The following is a 20,871-nucleotide window of genomic DNA, read 5'->3' as shown; positions in this document are numbered from 1 at the left end:
TGTCCTTGACCTCTGCTATCTTCCTCATGGCTGCCTGCTTTCTCAGCTGTTGAGCCAGTCGGCAGCTACCCTTGTTTCCATGTTCGTAGAATGTCCCCTGGGTCCAGTGGAGTTGGTGCACTGCTTTCCCGATGGATAGCAGGTCAAATTCCATTTGCAGCTTTCTCTTTGCCCCCCCCCCCCCCCTCTCCCCAGTTATCACCACCTTCAGTGGAGGGTGAGACCCTCACCATTTTGTTTGGAGATTGTATACCCGTCGATGGCTTGTGATATATTATCGCGGAATGCTTTATCAGAGATTATTATTGCGGAATACTCAGTTCTTACTACATCTGGAAGCACTGATTTACCCACTAAGAAGTCGACACAGGGATGTACTTTGTGCATTTGGGAGAAGTAGGAAATCTCCTCCTCCCTCGGATGGTTGAACCTCCATGGCACCCCCGCCTCTCCAATCTGTTCCACAAAGATGTTTGGGTCCTTTGCCATCGCCGATGTTTCCGTGATTTGGGGATTGATTTGCCTGTTGATGTTGATGCGTTCTGGTGCTTGGCCGAATGAAATTAGTCCACGAGGCAACGTCTAGTTCGTGACTAGTTGAATGTTTATTGATTAACAATAATGTGGGCCAGATAACAATATGAAAACTACTAAAATCATTAACTATTAAATTAGTATTATAAAATTATCCAAGAGCTATGACAAATGCGACCATCCAATAAGACGGCCATCTCCAGAATCCCCGAGGTTTCAGTGTCATGTGGCTGTTCTTTACTGTTAGCTGCTGGATCCACCCACCACCACCACCACCGACCAATGATGTGCGTGTTGTCCCAGTTGGGGATATATATGAATGTTGTCCTTTTGCTAAACAGTATGGCCACTCACCTGGCAGCACACTTGGTTCACCTGTCCTATCCAGCTCTTCCTTGCCCTCAGTCATTCCTTCTCCCTCGGGTGTATTTGGAGGAGAGGGCAGCACGGTGGTGCAGTGTTTAGCACTGCTGCCAGACAGCACTGAGGTCCTAGGTTCGAACCCGGCTCTGGGTCACTGTCTGTGTGGAGTTTGCACATTCTCCCTGTTTTTGCATGGGTTTCGCCCCCACAACCCAAAGATGTGCGGGGTAGGTGGATTGACCACGCTAAATTGTCCCTCAACTGGAAAAAATGAATTTGGTACTCTAAAGTTATAAAAATAAAGTCTTCCCCTCTGTTTTTTTTTCTAAATTTAGAGTACCCAATTCATTTTCTTCCAATTAAGGGGCAATTTAGCGCGGCCAATCTATCTACCCTGCACATCTTTGGGTTGTGGGGGCGAAACCCACGCGAGCGTGGGGAGAATGTGCAAACTCCACATGGACAGTAACCCAGAGCCGGGATCGAACGTGGGACCTCGACACCGTGAGGCAGCAATGCTAACCACTGCGCCAGCGTGCTGCCCTCTAAAGACTATGTCGGCCATCGGGCTTTTGAGATGGGTGAAGACTCTATCTCTTCACCGTCCCATTGAATGCCCTGATGTTCCAGGTGACTATTAAGATGGGCAGGGTTTCTGTCCCACCCCCCTCCTGCCATATTTGCCACGTGGACATGCCCCTGCACGCCGGGGATTCTTTGTGGGTCATCCAGGATGGTCACTGTTATCGTCTTTGTTCCAGCCGTCTCCATGTGTGACATGTTGTGACCAGCGTCCTACACCCACCCCAGGCACGTCTGCTGTTGCAGTCGTCTTCCTCTTCACCGTACCCCTGTTGCCTCCCCCCTTGCTTCAAAGTGCCTCTGCCGTCTTTCTTACTCCCAGTAATGTTCTCTATATCAGTCAAATTTCTGTTCTCCGGCAACATCCAGGTTTTGTTTTGCCCTTTCAGATGACTGTGTGGAAAAAGCGAGAGTAAAAAATGTCAGACCTCATTCCAAACCATGCATGGCATCAATTCGACTTCATAAACATCATAGTATGGAGGAGTATTAATTAAACCAGGATGGGTATGATGGCAGTCTCATCTGAGTTGTTGATAGTCCATTATTCTTGCCTTCCCAGCCCATTTTTTTGGATGAACACATTTGTTTCCTCAGGCATGTTAAAATAACGTTCTTTGCTGTCATAGGATTCCCAAAGTTTTGCTGGGTACAACATGCCAAACCACACCTTGCTTCTAAATAAAGCTGCTTTTGCCCCATTATATTCCACTTGGCCAGGTCTGCTCCAATGTCCTGGTAGATGTGGATTGTATGTCCCTTCTATCTACACAACCCCAGTGCTCCTCTCCCAGTTCAGCACTCGTTCTTGTCCTGAAATTTGCACGTCTCGCTATTATCACTGGTGGCGATTCTCCTGATTTGAGCCTTTGCCAGGAAGACCTGTGGGCCTGGTCCACCTCTGGGGATTTGGTGAAGCCTCCCCTCTGAACTACTTCCACGCATCCCTGCGATATACTCTTGTCGAGTTTCTGCCCTCTTGTGCCCTCAGTGTGCCCAACAATCCTTGGATTCTGGCAGGGGGACCTGTTCTCTTGATCATCAACCTTCCCCTTGAGCGCTCTGTCTTTTGCTACCAACCTTGCCATCTTTGCCTCGTGCGAGGCAATGTGTTTGCTCGGTCAATGATTGCTTTCTCCAGGTCCTGCATCATCGCTTCCTGGGTCTCCAATCTTTTCCATTCTGTCCAATGCCTCTTTAATTGGGGGGGGGGGAGGGGGGCAAATGTGGTTTCTCTGGCTGACATGAGGTCCTCATTTATAGAGTCCCTGTGTTTCTAGAACTCCTGGAAGAAACTCCATCAATGGATGGGCTGGCGTTTGCATTGGTGTTCCTGCTCGATCTGCTATGCTGTGCTCTGTCTCGCTCCGAGGTTGGGGTGGTCCAGTTCTGTGGCTGGTTCAACAGCATTTCTCCGGTCGGTTGGTTGTTTGGGGGGCGGGGGGAGGTTGGGGGGTTGTTACTTTCTGTCTGATTGACGGGTTAAAAGGGCTTAAGTTGAAGTACCCAGAAGAGACCCACCTTTTGTGCGACCGCTCAGCTCAAAGCCACCACCAGATGTTCCCGACCATATAACGTTGACTACAGTACAGAAGTATTTCATTGGATGTAAAGTGCTTTTGAGACATCAGGTCCTGATGAAAAATGCTATGTGGATGCAATTTGGTTTTTGCTCCTAAAGAGGACCCAAGGATAACCCAATAGTACCCCTGGTGAACATACTCTAGCAACATACACTCGGCTCAATTTACAAAAGATTAAGCATTAGGGGCACAATCTTGCTATCTCCTAATGTAATACACCCTAGGGTTTATGCTGTGAAGGTCAATTGATCCATTTGCTGAGTACTTTTAGAACCAGTTATTTTAAAAAAATTCCTTTATTCTTTCATGGGATGTGGGAGTCGCTGTCAAGGCCGGCACTTGTTCCCCATCCCTATTTTCCCTTTAATTGAGTAACTTGCTAGGTTATTTCAGAAGGTTAGCCACATTGCTGGAGCCACTTGTAGGCCAGATTGAGGAATAATGGCACATTTCCTGCCTGGATTAATGAATAAAATTTGTTTTTACAATAATTAACGGTTGTCATGCTCACCATTACTGATCCTACTTTTATATTTATTAGTTGAATTCAGATTCTGCCAGTTGCTGTGATGGGATTTGAAACCATATCCCCAGACCATTAGTCTGGGCTTCTGGATTACTAGTCCACTGAACTACTATGCCACCATTTTCCCCTAACTGTTCTTCAGCTATCTCTCTTTTTAAAAATGTATTTTTTTAAGAGTACCCAATTCTTTTTTTTTCCAATTAAGGGCACTTTAGCATGGCCAATCCACCTACACTACACATCATCTGGGTTGTGGGTGTGAGACCCACGCAGACATGGGGAGAATGTGTAAATTCCACATGGACAGTGACCCTGGGCCGTGATCGAAACTGGGTCCTCAGCGCTGTGATGCAGCAGTGCTAACCAGTGCACCATCGTGCTGCCCTCTTCAGTTATCTCTAATTGATCCATATCCTTCTGTCATGCATCTTTCCACCATCACCTGTGAAAGCAGATGGACTGTAGCGGTTCAAGAAAACTGCTCACCACCACCTTCTTGAGGGCAATCAGGGGTGGGCAACAAATGCTAGCCTTTCCTCCATCCCACAAAAGAGTACAAAAAAGACTGTCGGTCTTGTATTTTTCTCCACAAATGCACTTCCCCTTCAGTTATTTTGCCTGAACAGTGAGTTATTTCCATAATGGCAGCTGTTACTGTTAATAGTTGAATATTACAACTTTAATAGTGTCATTACCAAGAAATTGCTGATACTGGATTGCATGATAATGTGATGACAGGATAGAGCCAAAACCATTGGGAGAACACTTTTCTCTGGGTAGAAATATTTTTGGCCTGATTGCACAGTAAGCAAACAAGATTAAACTTATCCGAACAATTGTTCCTTTTTTGTATTTGTTTATGAGCCGGTTTACCATGGTAACATTAGCAGGGTCTAGATTTTTAGATTTGCAGTGCTATGAATTATTTGGACAATTATGATTTATACTCTATCATTAGATGATAGAATCTTACAGCCTGGCTTCAACAGGTACTTGAATTGTTTTTCCTTCTCAAAGTATCCGTTCTCCTTGAGAGACGGTAAATTCAGACCGAAATGCAGTTTTTAGGTGACACCTGCTTTCAAGGCATTCCTTTCCTGTGAGAGGCTAGCTGATAGCGGAAATACACTGAGCCTGAATTACTCTTGCATTCTCCCTGCCACCCCAAACCGCCACCAGACTTTCCTGTGGAATTCTGCAGGACCCCAAACTACTGCTCTCTTGGCTGAGAACAGTTCATTCAGAGAAGAGGATAATTAACTGTTTTGCACGTATGTGAATTTGGCAGGTGTGCATACAAGTGATTTTGTTTCCTGGCAACATCAATGCACAACAGTTGCCAACTTGACTTTGTTATATCGAAAGGAGTGTTGTAAACCTGGTCGCCTTCTGATCAAAACAAGGGGTAAACTAATATGAGACATTTATTTCATATGTTTTTAATGGATAATTTGATCAAATACTTTGGTTTATATTTTCGCAAACGTGCGTTTCCATTCTGAACTAGAATGCAAGCAGTAATTCGACATTTCTAAAGATTGTTATACAGTTCTGACAGAATATTAAGTGTGCTGTTGATATTAAATGTGTGCGTGCGTATACATGTGTATATTGATTTTACTGAAAGGAAGGAGAGAGAAAGTTCAACATGTGCACACTGAAATATTTCTTGCAATCTCATTACTGAGTTCAATAAGATTGAAATGAGGTGGAGGGTTGGCTTTACCTGCCCACCGCTCTGCTGAGGGGTCTCATCATTTCCTGAGCTGTTAAAGTGCGAATGGTAGCTGTGAATATCTTGCTACTTGAAAAAATGAAAAATGAAAATCGCTTATTGTCATGAGTAGGCTTCAATGGAAGTTACTGTGAAAAGCCCCTAGTCGCCACATTCTGGCGCCTGTTCGGGGAGGCTGTTACGGGAATCGAACCGTGCTGCTGGCCTGCCTTGGTCTGCTTTAGCCAGTGATTTAGCCCAGTGTGCTAAACAGCCCTTGGGCTGGACTAAACATTATATATCAGTTTTGAGAATCTGCACCATTCTTGCATGTCAGTATGATTTTAACACTGCAATCATTGAAAATATGCAATGAAAACAGAAAATGCTGGCAATACTCGGGTCAAGCAGTATCTGTGGAGGCAGAAACAGTTAACATTTCAGGTCTGACTTTTACCCGACCTGGTAAAATTAGTGATCGGTTTTGAGCAAGTGCAAGATGGAGGGAGGTTGGGGATAGAGACTGGACATGAGGGAAGTTCTGACTGTGTGAAAGGCAGGGTCGATAGTCCAAGGACAGGCCTGAGTGGCCTGTAATTGACACCCTCACTCTTGGAAAAAGCTTGTTGCTATCCACCCTGTCCATACCCCTCATAATTTTGTAGACAGTTGATTGTTGGGAAGTATGTTTCCTGGGGTGTTTATTTGCTGTAACCTGCTTTGATGCATGTTTGTAATAAAATACATTTTTAAAAAAAAATAAAATTTTTTTTAAATGGGCACTGAACTGTTAAGATGACCCCACAAGGGATTGGGTGACCTTTGCTTATTGAACTTGGACAATCCAGAACATTCTGCATTAAATAACCATGGATGGAGGTTTCCCCTTGGAATCGATTATATCATATCTGTGGAATTCACACCTGCCATTGATTGACGCTTACTCAAAATAGAATCAGTGGACTCTTTGACTCTGTCTCCACTCTGACACTCTTCGGCTCTGCCTTCAGGTTTGGAATTCAACAATGGAAGCTGATGCAACCAGTAAGACCGCCATGTATCTCCAATGGCCTTTTTAACTTTTAAGCCATGCTGGGTGGCAGTGCTGTTGACCATGTGACCGAAACCACCTTTTGATACCGAGGTCCTTTATCCCAAGACCCAGAAGAGACTTGGGCAGGCTGCAGAAGACCACTGATAACACAGCTACAGAGAAAGGCTCTGCCATTTTTGCCTTTTTAATAGCCATCCTTCGTCAGCCAGTCTGAAGACTAGAATCTAGAAGTAGCTGCAAGTCATTAAGCAGCCTGTTCCAGCTTTTAAGTTCAGCTGAAAACTAACCTAGGTATTCAACTACACAACCTCACAAACATCTGTGAACTCTCTGCTTTACGTGATATATATGTGTGTCTGCGAATTGGGGCAAGTTATCTAATTGGAATGCAGACTCCAAGGTTAAGAGAAGTGACCCCTCTTTCCATACAAAATGTATTGATCTCAGGCAATAAGAGAGGAAACATACTCTGTCCTCGATGGAATCTAGCACAGAACTGAAATTCTTGCCCTGTTGTTTTAAAGCCTCCCTTCTTCAAAGGACTCTTGCCTGATTCAATTTCAACCGCTTGCCAAGTGCTAGACATTTTATTGTGTCACTATATAAATAGCAAGTTGAGCTGCCTTACAGTTTTTGATTTTTCTTCTGTAGAGCAATGAGAAACCAGCTGATAGTCGCCAGTAGCAACCTCTGGCTATCATCTGGAGGTACAGTCGACTCGTGTGTGTGCCCAAGCACCAACTCCATATGCCAGCATCTCGGACGTAGCACATTTCTATAAATCCCTATGGGATGTTCTAAATTCCTAGATGATAACTTCAGCCAACTAATAATATACATATATTTTTTTTATAGAGTACCCAATTCATTTTTTTCCAATTGTGGGCCAATTTAGCATGGTCAATCCACCTACCTTGCACATCTTTGGGTTGTGAGGGCCAGACCCACGCAGACATGGGGAGAATGTGAAAACTCCACACAGGCATTGACGCAGGGCTGGGATCAAACCTGGGACCTCCGTGCTATGAGGCAGCAGTGCTAACCACTGCACCACTGTGCTGCTCCGCCTACCACTAATATAAGCTACTTTACAGTGATTGTAGTTTCTCCTTTGTCAAAGCGGGAGAAAAATGGACATCAACCTAGGAAGTTTGAGGAGCAGGAAGAGTATATGAACACCAGTAAAAGACGTTTGAAGCGCAGGCCAATATTTTATTTTATTATACCCAACAATAACTATGCTGTTATTATATGTTCAAATGTAATATTGAATAAATGAGGCCTGGCATTAGTGCGATTGTATTATTTCTGCAGTAAATGGGCTACACCCATTAATGGATCCAGAATAAATAAATGTGTTGTGTCTGCTCAGGTTGTTACTTTATTCCCTTTTTGATTGGGGCCTATTCCTTTTAGTGGGCCTGTTCTAAAGTGCGCCCTAAAGACAGTGAGAAAGCTACGTCTAATTCTGCAACCATGATATAAGTTCACTCCTCGTCCTGCACCAAGAGGAAAGCGTTTGCGTACAGTGTGGGCTGGCAACATGTGGGTGTGATGGTGTTGTGCACAAACTGTAAATCTGTATTTTTCTCATTAGCTACGATTGACTTGCCCATTTTATAGGGTCCACACCTGCCACAGAGGTGGTTCTTTCAGAGGTCGAATGCTGGCAGCTAGAGGCCCATCACAAATGAATCCAGTCCCAGTCCTGCCCAATGTTAAAACTGTGAATCATTCCTAGGATAAACAGGCACCTGTGAAAGGTCACATTTGAACTTGTATTGTACAGCTTCAGTTGGTGTTCCCCAAGAAATTGCATGCTGCATGTTTCGCGGGTGATCATTATTCTCATGCTTGAATTCATGATTTTTAAGCTATTCGTTATAGCTGTTCCCAAAATGTTTGCATCTACTCCGTGCCTTTCCTCAGTTATTCCTTGTTGCAAATCCAAATTGAACCTGTAGCAATTCTGATTGGCATCTTCAAGCATCCTGCAGCTTTTGTCTCCTGGAGGTTTGTAATGACCACAGTTTATTGCATCACAATGATTTCCAACCACAATGATAGCATGGATTTTCTGATGAACTTAGAAACGAATTACATGAAAGTAATAATGTACAAATAACCAGGCTTGTTGCCAGAGTCTAAAAGCTGTGATTTATTATTTGAGGTTACAATTGTTGATCAAAAATTCTCCCATCAGTTTAGAGATTTGGAATTAAAAAAAGATTTTATTTTGGTTAAATTGCTTATCAAGAAACTTCTCAGCACGGTAGCACAAGTGGATTGCACTGTGGCTTCACAGCGCAAAGGTCCCAGGTTCAATTCCCCGCGGGGTCACTGTCTGTGCGGAGTTTGCACGTTCTCCCCGTGTCTGCGTGGATTTCCTCCGGGTGCTCCGGTTTCCTCCCACAGTCCAAAGACGTGCAGGGTAGGCCATGATAAATTGTCCTTCGTGACCAAAAAGGCTGGGGGGGGGGGGGGATTATTGGGTTACGGAGATGTGGTGAAAGTGAGGGCTTAAGTGGGTCGGTGCAGACTCGATGGGCCAAATGGCCTCCTTCTGCACTGTGTGTTCTATGTTCTCCTGTCCCCTCGAACAAAAAAAAAAATCAGCCGCATCCCTTGTGCAGAGTCGAAAAACGTAACGAGACAATTCACTGAGATTGGTATTTCATCTTTGTTTTCATATGATGTTCGTTTCTAAATGAGTAGTTTTGTGCACTGGATTGGAAAATTGCAAATGTCACTTGATTATATAGAGAAGAAGTTAGCCAGATTTGCCAGTCTAATGTCGGCGATGGAAAAATTAGTAAATCTCACATTTCGGACAGAAGCACTAGAACTGAAATGAGTTGATGAGTTTGATGAATGTCATATTCAAGGTCGCACAGAAGATGAATATGGATGTTTCTGTGGAATTTCAGAAGACATTTGGTTAAGTTCTGATCAAGATTTGTAAGGGAACAATAACAGAATACAGAAGAGAAAAGAGTAAGGATACAGTTTGATCTGAATGACAGGATGTGACTAGTGGTGTTTCCTCAGCTGGGGCCTTGGCTTTTTGCCGTAATTGTCAATGAGTTGGATGAAGGAATAGAGTTGCATAATTTAAGTTTTCAGATGACCCCATGTTGGGCAAAGTAAGTTGTGTGGAAGGGTATAGGAAGTTACAAATATTGCGACAGAATAAGTGACAGGGCATAATTGTGATGGCAAAGCTCAATTTTGGGAAGTGTGGAATCATCCATTTTGGATCCAAGAAAGATGAATCAAAATCTTTTTTGTTTTTAAGGGTGAGACCAGGAACTGTTGGGGGAGCAAAAGATTTGGATGTCCACGTATACCCACAATGTGAAGCTAGAGCAAAGGTGCCAAAGGCTCTTGGAATGTTGCCCTTGATCTAGAGTGGGGTGGGGAAAGTTTTGAATATAAAGTAAAGAGAATGATCATTGACTACAGCTGTGCCTTCAACACCATAATCCCAGCCAAGGTAATTTCCAAGCTCCAAAACCTAGGACATGACCCTTTCCTTTACAACTGGATCCTCGACTTCCTGACCCAGAGATCGCAATCAGTAAGGATAAACAACGACAACGACACCTCCATGATAGTCCTCAATACTGGGACCCTGTAAAGATGTGTACTTAGCCCCCTGTGCTCCCGGTGTGGCAAGGCTCCAACTCTATCTACAAGTTTGCTGTTGACACGACTGTAGTGGTTTGGATCTCAAACAACGAGTACAGGAGGGAGATAGAGAACCTTGTGGTGTGGTGCAAGGGCAGCAATTGCTCCTCAACGTCAACAAAACAAAGGAGCTGGTCATCGACTTCAGGGAGTAATGTGTCGTGCACGCCCCTGTCTGCATCATGGTGCCGAAGTGGAGATAGTTGACCGCTTCAAATTCCTAGGTGTAAACATCACCAAGTACCCAAATCATTTTTTCCAATTAAGAGACAATTTTGACGTGGCCAATCCATCTACCCTGCACATCTTTGGGTTGTGGGGGTGAAACCCACACAAACACGGAGAATGTGCAAACTCCACAGTAACAGTGACCTAGAGCCTGGATCGAATCTGGGATCTCGGTGCCGTGAGGCAGCTGTGCTAACCACCGTGCTGCCCCTAACATCACCACTAATCTGTCCTGGTCACTCGCGTCGATGCTACGACCAAGAAAGCACAACAGTGGCTATGCTTCCTCAGGAAATTAAGGAAATGCGTGCCCACAACAACACTTGCCAATTTCTACAGATGTACCATAGAAAGCATCCTATCTGATTGCGTCACAGCTTGGTAAGGCAACTGCCCAGCCCAAGATAGTAAGAAACTGGAGTTGCAGTGGTTAGCACTGTTGCCTCACAGCACCAAGGACCTGAGTTCGATCCCGGCCCTGGGACACTGTCCATGTGGAGCGTGCACATTCTCCCCGTGTCTGCATGGGTGTCACCCCCACAACCCAAAGATTTGCAGGGTAGATGGCATGTCTACCCTAAATTGCCCCTTAATTGGAAAAAAGTGAAGTGGGTAGTTCAAATTAAAAAAAAAAAGAAACTACAGAGTTGTGAACACCGCCCAGTCCATCACACGAACATGCCACCCCACCCGTTGACTCTCCCGCTGCATTGGAAAAGCGGGCAGCATAAGGAAGACCCATCTTACCTGGGCTATTCTCTCCTCCAACCTCTTCCATTGGGCAGAAGATACAAAAGTTTGAGAATACGTACCATAATGTTACCAGGCTCCTGAACGACCCTCTTGGGGTCTGAACTGATTTTTTTGGACTGAACTGATCTTCTACACATCTTCTCTACAGTTGTAGCACTAGATACTGTATTCTTCGCCCTCTGTTTATGTATTTTCATTATGTATCCTCATGTATTTATTGTATGTTCTATGTTTTCATGTATGGAGTGATCTGCCTGAACTGTGCGCAGAATAATATTTTTCACTATACTGCAGTGCACGTGACAAATCTAAATAATGCTTCACTTTTGTAGCGCCTTGGTTGGACCCTATCGGGAGTGCTGCATTTAGTGGTGGGTGCCACTCTGCAGGAAGAATATATTCATCTTGGAGGGGATGCATTGCAAACTCCTCAAAATGATACTTTGGTTATTACAGCGTATGAGCTGAGGGATGAATAGAATCTGAGGTAATTGGAAAGGTCATCGGGAACAGAATGGTAACCACCAGAAAGGGATCAGCTAGGTTAAAGTAGAGTGAAACATTCCTGTTAGAAGGTCAGAAAAATTAAGTGCCTGTTATACAATATAAATACATTTACTCATGTTTCTTGCGTGATGTCCTCTATTTGGATCTGGCATGGATGACCCACAGGAGAAGCTAAGTCGGCCACAACACTCTGCTTTGGTTTAAGGCTGCCTGGCCATTACCCTTATTTTCAAAAATGGTCTCTTGACAAAAATATGCTGAGGAGTTTCCCATGGCAACATGGCCTTTATATCCTGTCTTTTTAGGATTGAGTGGGGTGTTCAAATATATCCTTCAATCAGAGTCCTGATTGTCTCCGTTTAAACAGTACTTGTGCAATCCCCACAAGTGTGGAAAAGGGCTGGTATGTGGAATGTGAAGTATTTTAAAGTAGGCTGACTCGGATTAAAACAGGTTTTCCAGCATACTTGAGTAAACTGGTTCAGTATATCTGCAATGTATGTGTTCACACAATGAATTAGAGGGATTTATTTTTTTGATTGGAACTACCAGCAGAAGAAGGGGCTATTAGATCTACTGAATCTGGTGCTCTTTATCTAGTTATTCTCACTGCCCTGCTGGCTCTTTCCCACCTACCTGCATTTTACATGCTTTAAATGTTCACCACCTCTTCCTAGCGAAAGATACCATGATCTCTGACCTGTGACAAAACATTCCATATACTTCAACCCACTTACATTAAACCTCTTCCCTATTTAACATTAATAGCCTCCCTTCCCTATTTTAAATTGCATGCTCTCTCTATGCCTTTTTTGAGGACTGAATTCCACACTCTTAACAGAAGATTCTTAACCTCTTTCAAAATCCCTTCAGCAGAATCGCCACCTGGATGAAATATCTTTTCCAATATTCACTAACTGTCATAATTTTAAAGCATCAAGTAATAGCTTTCTCTGCTTTAGTAAAAAAGTACCAGTAATTCAATGGTCTTGGACCATTACCCACTCCTCGGATCATTCTGATAAATCTATCCTCCTTTTTATGGTACTTTTCATTCTGCAATGGGACACCCAAAGCTTCACATGCACTCACTGGTGGACAAGCAACTATCGACACCCTCCATTTGTGCATCAAACTGGCGCAGTATAGAAGAAAATTCTATTTACATTTGTTTCTTTAGATCAGTTTGGTTTTGTTTTTAAAACTACTTTTGAAGGAGATTGCACGTGACTTGCCGAAATTTTATTCCAAACTTATTTTATGGAAATACTGCACTGAGCTCTTCATCTTGATTTATTGGTTTATTTTGTCTTTCTTCCATTCTCTGTGCTCATGCCCTCATTGTTTCTGAATTCAGTTTATTCTGAAACTGCAGATTTAATGGCTTCTAAATACTTGTACCGTATAAAGCCAGCCTGTACCTAGTTAATAGAAAAAGTATACCAGATACTTTGTGATGCTTCTGATGTAAAACTGGTATCACATTTGATCCCTCGATGAAACCGTTTACTAGGGAGTAACTTGCATTTTGTTTGCAGGACTGAAATACTCCAGAGGAGAATTTTGTAGACTGGGAATGTCTTTCAAAGAACTGACAGCGAGAGCTGTGCTCCTGTATGATGAATGGCTTAAAGATGCAGGTAAGTGCCTTTCAGTGCAAACAAGAACTGGGGGGAAAAAGACGATATTTTAGATATTGAGTTATCTTTGAACCTGGCAAGGGAGGAGTAGGGTTCTGCTGTTTGGTGGAGGGGCGGGGGGGGGGGTGCATATTGGAGAGTTTGTGGCACGCTTGCTCTGTGTCCTATTTTTTTGTCTCGCCCACCTAGTGCTGAGTGCCCCTAATTTTTCACATCAATGCTTCTGAAAGTCATTTAATTACCTGCAAGTTATTGAAGTCACATGGTGGTTGGAGAAATGAATGCAGAAGTTAGTGTATGCTCAACTCACCTGATTTATTTCCAAGGGGGAAGGAGTCCTGAAGAGAACAGGAAAACCTGATCAAGTCTGGGACAGTGCCAGGATCATGCTCTTGTAGAACAGAACCCAAATAATGAAGCGCCCAAACAATATAAATCTGCTGTCCAGATTCGGTTCACAAGCTTTGCAAGTTGCTGCTGTGACAAGGGGCTGTTAATGACCACCTAAGTAGTATTGCTACCCTCCGAGCTCACCCAGATTGTACATAGAATTATCGTCATCGGCGGTAGGCGAGATGCAGATTTGAAGTTACTATCAGATCAACCATGCTCTTATTAAATGGTGAAGCAGGCTCGAAGGGCTAAATGGCCATTGCCTGCTTTTTGATGGTACATAAAGCAATTTTCCAGGATAAAAGTTTTTCATAATCTCTAATGGTAACTTGCCCACAATTGATCTAATACTTGTTATTGAGCTTTGTATTTTTAAAGCATAATATGAAATTCCATGTATGAACCAGGTGGGCTCAGTACAAGAGCCCTCAGTTACAACATTTTCTGACGGTGGTGACTTCATGCTGAAATACTGTTTAGGTGGCAACAACTTGTCATGACTGCAATTTGCAAAGTTTGTGAATCGGGACTTGCATTATTTGGGGTATTTCATTATTTGGGCTGTGTTCTAGAACAGTGGTTCCCAACCTTTTTCAGTAACGGGGCACACTTCAATGAGACAAACAATTCTGCGGAACACCCATATTTTTCAGCTGAATTGCCCTACAATGTGGTAGCGAACCAGCAGTGGCCAAAGATTCAGCAATCCGCTATAAACAGTATTTCCTCATTGCATGGTTATTCATCCTGTGTGCTCAGTTTAAATCGGCATTCTGACTAAACTTCAGTTTAATTCAAGGCCATTATACTCAGTGCAACAATAATTTACAGGTAAAATGCTAATAGGTATTTGACATATAGATATACCAGTCAATACCAACCAGAACAAACATTGTTGTACTGTAATATAACTGGTGCCCACACTATATGAAAGCAAACTTTCTTATTTACTAATTTAAATGTAAATTCTAAACACCCAAATCAGTTTATTGTAATGCGTGATACATGTTTGTAATTGCGAGACGAGTATTTAGTTTCACAGTGCTCGACAAGACGTATTTATTTGCTCCCCTTTAACGAGCATCAGATTAAAGTCCAACATGTTTGTTTCAAACACTAGCTTTCAGAGCACTGCTCCTTCCTCTGGTGAATGAAGAGGTGTTGTAACCTGGTGTTGTAAGACTTTTTACTGTGCTCACCCCTGTCCAACGCCGGCATCTCCACACCATGGCCCCTTTAACGACACATGGTTTCCATTTACCTAATTTTTGTGTTACTTTGTAACTGTTACATATTCTTGCTGTGTGCCAAACAATAGCAATATATTTAATATAAGATAATTACTGCAGACTTTACAAAGATTCTTTTGTGCACTTGAGTGGGCAATAGTGACAAAATAAAGTTTTACTGCCACTATTAGATTGAAACATTTCCCTTTGTCAATTTATGATCCTTAAATGCAACACCGTCAACAATATACATGATCTTAATGTGAACTGAGTTCTCCTTGGCCTCCTGGAGGTAGATTGAGACTGCAATGCTGAGCAGATATTTGAAATGAAGTGCTCCACACCTAAAATTAATCTTGTACGTGAGGTCACTTGCATCAGGCAGTACAGGGCATTAAAAAAAACAACAGATATTATATATGATATTATGCAGAGGATGAAAAGGAACAAACTTGACTTATTGTATAGTTTTTTTTCCTGGTTGTATCCTGTAGTAAAAATAACAGACGAAGCTCCCAAAAAGCAGAGGAACAGCCACCGCGTCTCTCCGGGTATTTTCTTCATCGAGGATCGGTCGCCTTGCCAGACATCACTTTATGATTAGCCGGTGATCCAACATGGAAGGCCCTGCTTTTGGCCCTCTCCGAACCCCCCACCCATCGCCGGGTCAACCACAGTGCGAGTGCACCTTGAGGCCAGCACCACAGCAACAATCTCGGCCAGTCCTATGAATCCCTGCATTAATTTCTTCAACCATCATATGAAGCTGCTGTACCAAGAGAAAGTCTAAACATTTTGCACTCTCACTGGGCCAGTTTTAGTCATTCATTTAAGGAATAATATAAATTATGAAATTGGAGAAAATTTGAGATGAGTACAACTATATATTCTTTTTTTGTAGATCCCAGAGTTGAAGATTGGCCACTAATGTCTTCTCCACTGCCGCAAACCATTATCCTTGGAGTCTACCTCTACTTTGTCACCTTTTTTGGACCAAAACTAATGGAGAACAGGAAGCCGCTGAAGTTGAAGCAAATAATGATTGTGTACAATTTTTCCATGGTGTTCTTTTCACTCTATATGTGTTATGAAGTGAGTATTTTCTACTCTACATACTTTTGTAAAACTCGCAACGTTTAGTTTACTATTGATGAAATTCATTGTGTTGAATTAGCACGGTTAGTCGCCCGTCTAAAAGGATTAAACTGCAAGTTCATGTTTTCTTATGTGAGATTACGTTGCATATTGCTCTGCATTTTTGTTTTGTCCACATTCACAGCAAATTATTTCCCATTCTTGCTTTTCTCCATGATACAACATTTTTATTTTTGAGCCTCCTTGGTGTGCAGTAAGTTATAACATCTTTTTAACTAAATTGAGCCCTGGTACCGTTGGCTCTCAGCTGCAAAAAAACACCTATAATTCCACGATAGTGTTGAAGGGCAGGTCTAATAGGATGAGTGTGTGTGACTGAGTCTCAGATGCTCACTCACTGACCCTCTCCTCCTGTGAGAGTCCATGACAGTTTGTGCTGGTTAGGGTGAATGAGAATCCTGAGCCTGGGAGTGAGCCAGACTTATGGACATATTCTGCTACCCTCTGTCTCTCAGTGCCTCTCTCTCTCTTGCCTCTCTCGCTCTTGCCTCTCTCGCTCCTCTCACTCTCTCGCTCCTCTCGTTTCTCGCGCTCCCCTCTCTCCCGCTCGTGCCCCCCTCTCTCCCGCTCGTGCCCCCCTCTCTCCCGCTCGTGCCCCCCTCTCTCCCGCTCGTGCCCCCCTCTCTCCCGCTCGTGCCCCCCTCTCTCCCGCTCGTGCCCCCCTCTCACCCGCTCGCGGCCCCCCTCTCTCCCGCTCGCGGCCCCCCTCTCTCCCGCTCGCGGCCCCCCTCTCTCCCGCTTGCGGCCCCCCTCTCTCCCGCTTGCGGCCCCCCTCTCTCCCGCTTGCGGCCCCCCTCTCTCCCGCTCGCGGCCCCCCTCTCTCCCGCTCGCGGCCCCCCTCTCTCCCGCTCGCGGCCCCCCCTCTCTCCCGCTCGCGCCCCCCTCTCTCCCGCTCGCGCCCCCCTTACTCGCTCTAATAAATCACTCATAGCTGTCCTATAAACGTCAAGCACTTTGTTTGGAATTTGGTTGCTTGCTGGTGTAAGGACCAACAAGAGATTTAATGCGAATGCAATACGAAAATCTATTTTTATATCTACCCCAAGGGTTTGGTGCATTTATACTGGTACTGGTTTAGCTTTGATTATTGGCTATCATTTTGGATTTTTATTACGTTTGACGTCATCCTTTGGGTGAAGGTTTTTGATTCCGCAGGTGACATTGAGATTGGAGTATGAATAACTCCGATCCTGGACTCAAATCTAGACTAGGCTCTGATATAAAACTGCTATTAATTTTGTATGACAGGGTTGTGCAGGTATTGAAAAGAATTTCTGCAACCAAATTGAGTTAGCAGGATTTTTTGGTGTATAAGCAAATATTAACACCCCTCTGATCGTATGGGTATCTTGCAGTAATTATCTTTTTTGGTTGCTTTACCAAATTACCAGTTTCTTATGTCTGGCTGGGCGACTGGGTATTCATTCCGCTGTGACCTTGTGGATTACTCCAGGTCACCAAAGGCCCTCAGGGTAAGTAAATATTCAGCTGCCCTTTTTCAGTTCTGCTTCAAGCATATCAGGGTTTCTGATTTAATGTTCTGTGGTCAGTCCCAAAAGTTGCAGGGAAAGAGCAGAGGCACATGGATTCACAATCTACTGCCAGAAAAACAACCGGCTATGTTAACAACTAATTGTTCTGGTTGAACAAAGTGCGGGAAGTACAGGCTTGCCACTTTAAAAAAAAAAAAAAAAAATTTAGAGTACCCAATTATTTTTTCCAATTAAAGGGCAATTTAGCGTGACCAATCCACCTAACCTGCACATCTTTGGGTTGTGGGGGCGAAACCCACGCAGACAGGGGGAGAATGTGCAAACTCCACACAGACAGTGACCCAGGGCCGGGATTCGAACCCGGGTCCTCAGCGCCGAGAGGCAGCAATGCTAACCACTGTGCCACCCTGCTGCCCCAGGCTTGCCACTTTTTAGTTATTTCAGTTTATTAGGAATCTCGCCACAAATTTTAATGTTTATTCACATGCAGCTAGAATCTCTATATACAAGGGGAAATAGCTGGTGCTGAGAAGGACAAAAGTAGCAGGCGCATGGGAAAGCCGAATCACCCTAGCTCCCCTGTAAGCTTCAACTCAACTTGCAAATACGTCATTATTCTTTTGTCACTGGGTCAAAATCCTGGAAGTTCCTTCCCAACAGCAATATGGGTGTGTCTACACCATTTCAAAAAGTGTCCCAACACCATTATCTCAAGACAATTAAGGATAGTCAACTCTGTAGGTGATGTTCATATCCTATGATCTAATAATAAAACACAGTATGCGTGAGTTTTTTCAAAATGGAAAATTTTCAGCAAATTAGAGATGGCAACTTTAAAAGCCGAATGTTGGGGATTTCTGGGTCGCAAATTATCACCTCTGGAAACAAAACAAATCTCAATTGAAACCTGTTGCAGCGACATTCAGTGCATAGTGCAAGTTGTCATTTTTTTCCTTTCTGTCTCATGTTTTTTTTAAAATTTAGAGTACCCAAATAATTTTTTCCAATCAAGGGGCAATTTAGCATGGCCAATCCACCTAACCTGTACATCGTTTTGGGTTGTGGGGGCGAAAGCCACGCAAACACGGGGTGAATGTTCAAACTCCACATGGACAGTGACCTAAGAGGCGGGATCAAACCTGGGACCTCGGCGCCGTGAGGCAGCATAGCTAACCCACTGTGCCACCCTGCTGCCCTTTCTCATGTTTTGAGACATTGAATAGAGGCTCCTCCTGCCCTATAAAGTAATGTAAATAACATGGCATTATTTCAAGACCAAGGGTATTCTGCTGCCTTAAGCAAAATTGATCCCTTAACCATGAGCACCAAGATATTTGTCGACTATTTATGTACAATAACTGTGACCATGCTTCAATTTGTAAAGTATTTGTTGCAACACCTTTTTAGACATCACAAGCATGTGAAAGATGCTGCATAAATTCAACTTATTTTGTCTGGAAGAAAATAGTTGGGCCGCATGATCATGTTTCATTATCTTTGTCCTAGATGGCCTGGACGTGCTGGCTTTTTTACATCTCAAAGTTTATCGAGTTATCGGACACTGTAAGTATCATAGGAGCAGATGAGATGCCTTATTTGTACCTTAAAATTGGCACCTTAGTTTTTTATAAATCTTGTAGGAATAAACGTCAGATTTTATGCAAATAAGTAGCTATTAAGCTGTAGCATGATGTGCTTTAAGAAAAATGTCTTTAAAAGTTTTCAGTGGAAGTTGTATATCAAAATTGTGAACTGTATCTTGCTTACACAACCCCTCTGTTCATACCTTGTGGTGCACAATTTTGGACTTTTTCAACCACAACCAGTGTCAACATTTAGAGGCCCTGTTGCCTTCTCTGTCCCACAAACACAAGAACAAATGTTGACATTACATCCATAGAATCATTACTTTGCAGAAGGAGACCATTGGAGCCCATCGAGTCTGCACCAACCCTCCGAAAGAGCACTGGTATCTTGGCCCTCTCCCCTGCTCGATCCCTGTAACCCCACGTAAGCTGCATATCTTTGGATACCAAGGGACAGCTTAACATGGACAATTCACCTAACATGCACATCTTTGGACTGTGGGAGGAAACTGGAGCACCGGGAGGGAACCCATGCAGACACCTGGAACGCGCAAACTCCACACAGACACTTGCCGAAGGCCGGAATCGAACCCAGATCCTGGGACTGTGGGGCAGCAGTGCTAACCACTGGACCAGCAAGCCATCCTCAACTCCTTTGGAGGAAATCCTTCAATGGATGTAAAAGTGTTTGAAATGCTTAAACTATGTTGTATTGGTGCCAATCTAACTTTGATGATAAGCAATATTGATGATTTTTTTTCCATTAGTAAAACTAAAATTAAACATTTGAGACTAAGATAAAAAGCCCCAAGAGAATTGCATGTAATTCCAGCGTGCCATGTCATGATGCTAAGTCATACAATTGCTCTTGCGCTGTCGAACTAAGTTTCTGTTCTCCTTCGTGCTACTGTGGCAAAGTGCCAGGTAGACAAAGATGACGTTTGTTTCATACTCAGGCCAGTGCTTGGCTTGTAGTAGCATTATTAAAGGAAGAGGAACAGCTTACCCACCCACTCTCAGATGGCAATGTTATTATTTTAGAATGTTCATCCATGCCAACCTAGAAACTGAATCAAAGCTGTTAACTAAAAAGACAAATAGTTACATGGACCTTGTAACTTAAGCTGTAGGGTAATTGTTCAGGAAAGATATCGTAGAAACCTACAGTGCAGAAAGAGGCCACTCTGCACCGGCTGAAAGAGCACCCTACTCGGGTCCACTCCCCACTCTATCCCTGCAACCCCAATTAACCTTTGGAAATAAGGGGCAATTTACCATGGCTAATCCACCTAAACTGCACATCTTTGGATTGTGGGAGGAAACTGGAGAACCTGGAGGAAATGCATGCAGACATGGGAAGAATGTGCAAACTGTCATGCATGGTCAAAATCGAACGTGGGTCCCTGTGAGTGTATGCGTGGGTTTCACCCCCACAACCCAAAGATGTGCAGGATAGGTGGATTGGCCACACTAAATTGCCCCTTAATTGAAAAAAATGAATTGAGTACTCTAAATTTATATTTAAAAAAATGGAATTGAAGCCAAGATCAACCATGATCATATTGCATTGTGGATCAAGTTCAACAGACCATATGGTCTATTCCTGCTGGAGGGACACGGTAGAACAGTGGTTAACACTGTTGTTTCACAGCGCCAAGGAACCGGGTTCGATTCCCGGCTTGGGTCCCTGCCTGTGTGGAGTTTGCACGTTCTCCCTGTGTCTGCGTGGATTTCCTCCAGACGCCCCGGTTTCCTCCCACACGTCTCAAAAGACTTGCTTGTTAGCTGAGTTGGACATCCTGAATTCTCCTTCGGTGTACTCAAACAGGTGCCGGAGTGTGGCG

General features: G+C 43.7%; 1 protein-coding gene across 2 annotated transcripts in view; it reads left to right on the top strand.

Annotated features, from left to right (window-relative positions):
• elovl7a (ELOVL fatty acid elongase 7a) overlaps positions 1-20,871 on the top strand; it is a 49,655-nt gene that overhangs the window by 19,830 nt on the left and 8,954 nt on the right. Inside the window, exons 1-5 of one of the 2 annotated variants that reach the window (XM_038790986.1) lie at positions 9,841-9,849; positions 13,070-13,171; positions 15,695-15,885; positions 17,340-17,420; positions 18,948-19,004. In XM_038790986.1, coding sequence (XP_038646914.1) covers positions 13,108-13,171; positions 15,695-15,885; positions 17,340-17,420; positions 18,948-19,004 — 393 coding nt within the window. In that variant the 5' untranslated portion in view covers positions 9,841-9,849; positions 13,070-13,107. Of the gene's footprint in view, positions 1-9,840; positions 9,850-13,069; positions 13,172-15,694; positions 15,886-17,339; positions 17,421-18,947; positions 19,005-20,871 lie in introns of those variants that run through there. The other variant, XM_038790985.1, reaches the window with a different exon arrangement.

This window comes from Scyliorhinus canicula, chromosome 3, assembly GCF_902713615.1.
Source record: "Scyliorhinus canicula chromosome 3, sScyCan1.1, whole genome shotgun sequence".
Classification (NCBI taxonomy): Eukaryota; Metazoa; Chordata; class Chondrichthyes; order Carcharhiniformes; family Scyliorhinidae; genus Scyliorhinus; species Scyliorhinus canicula.
This window is presented reverse-complemented; position numbering and strand designations above follow the sequence as displayed.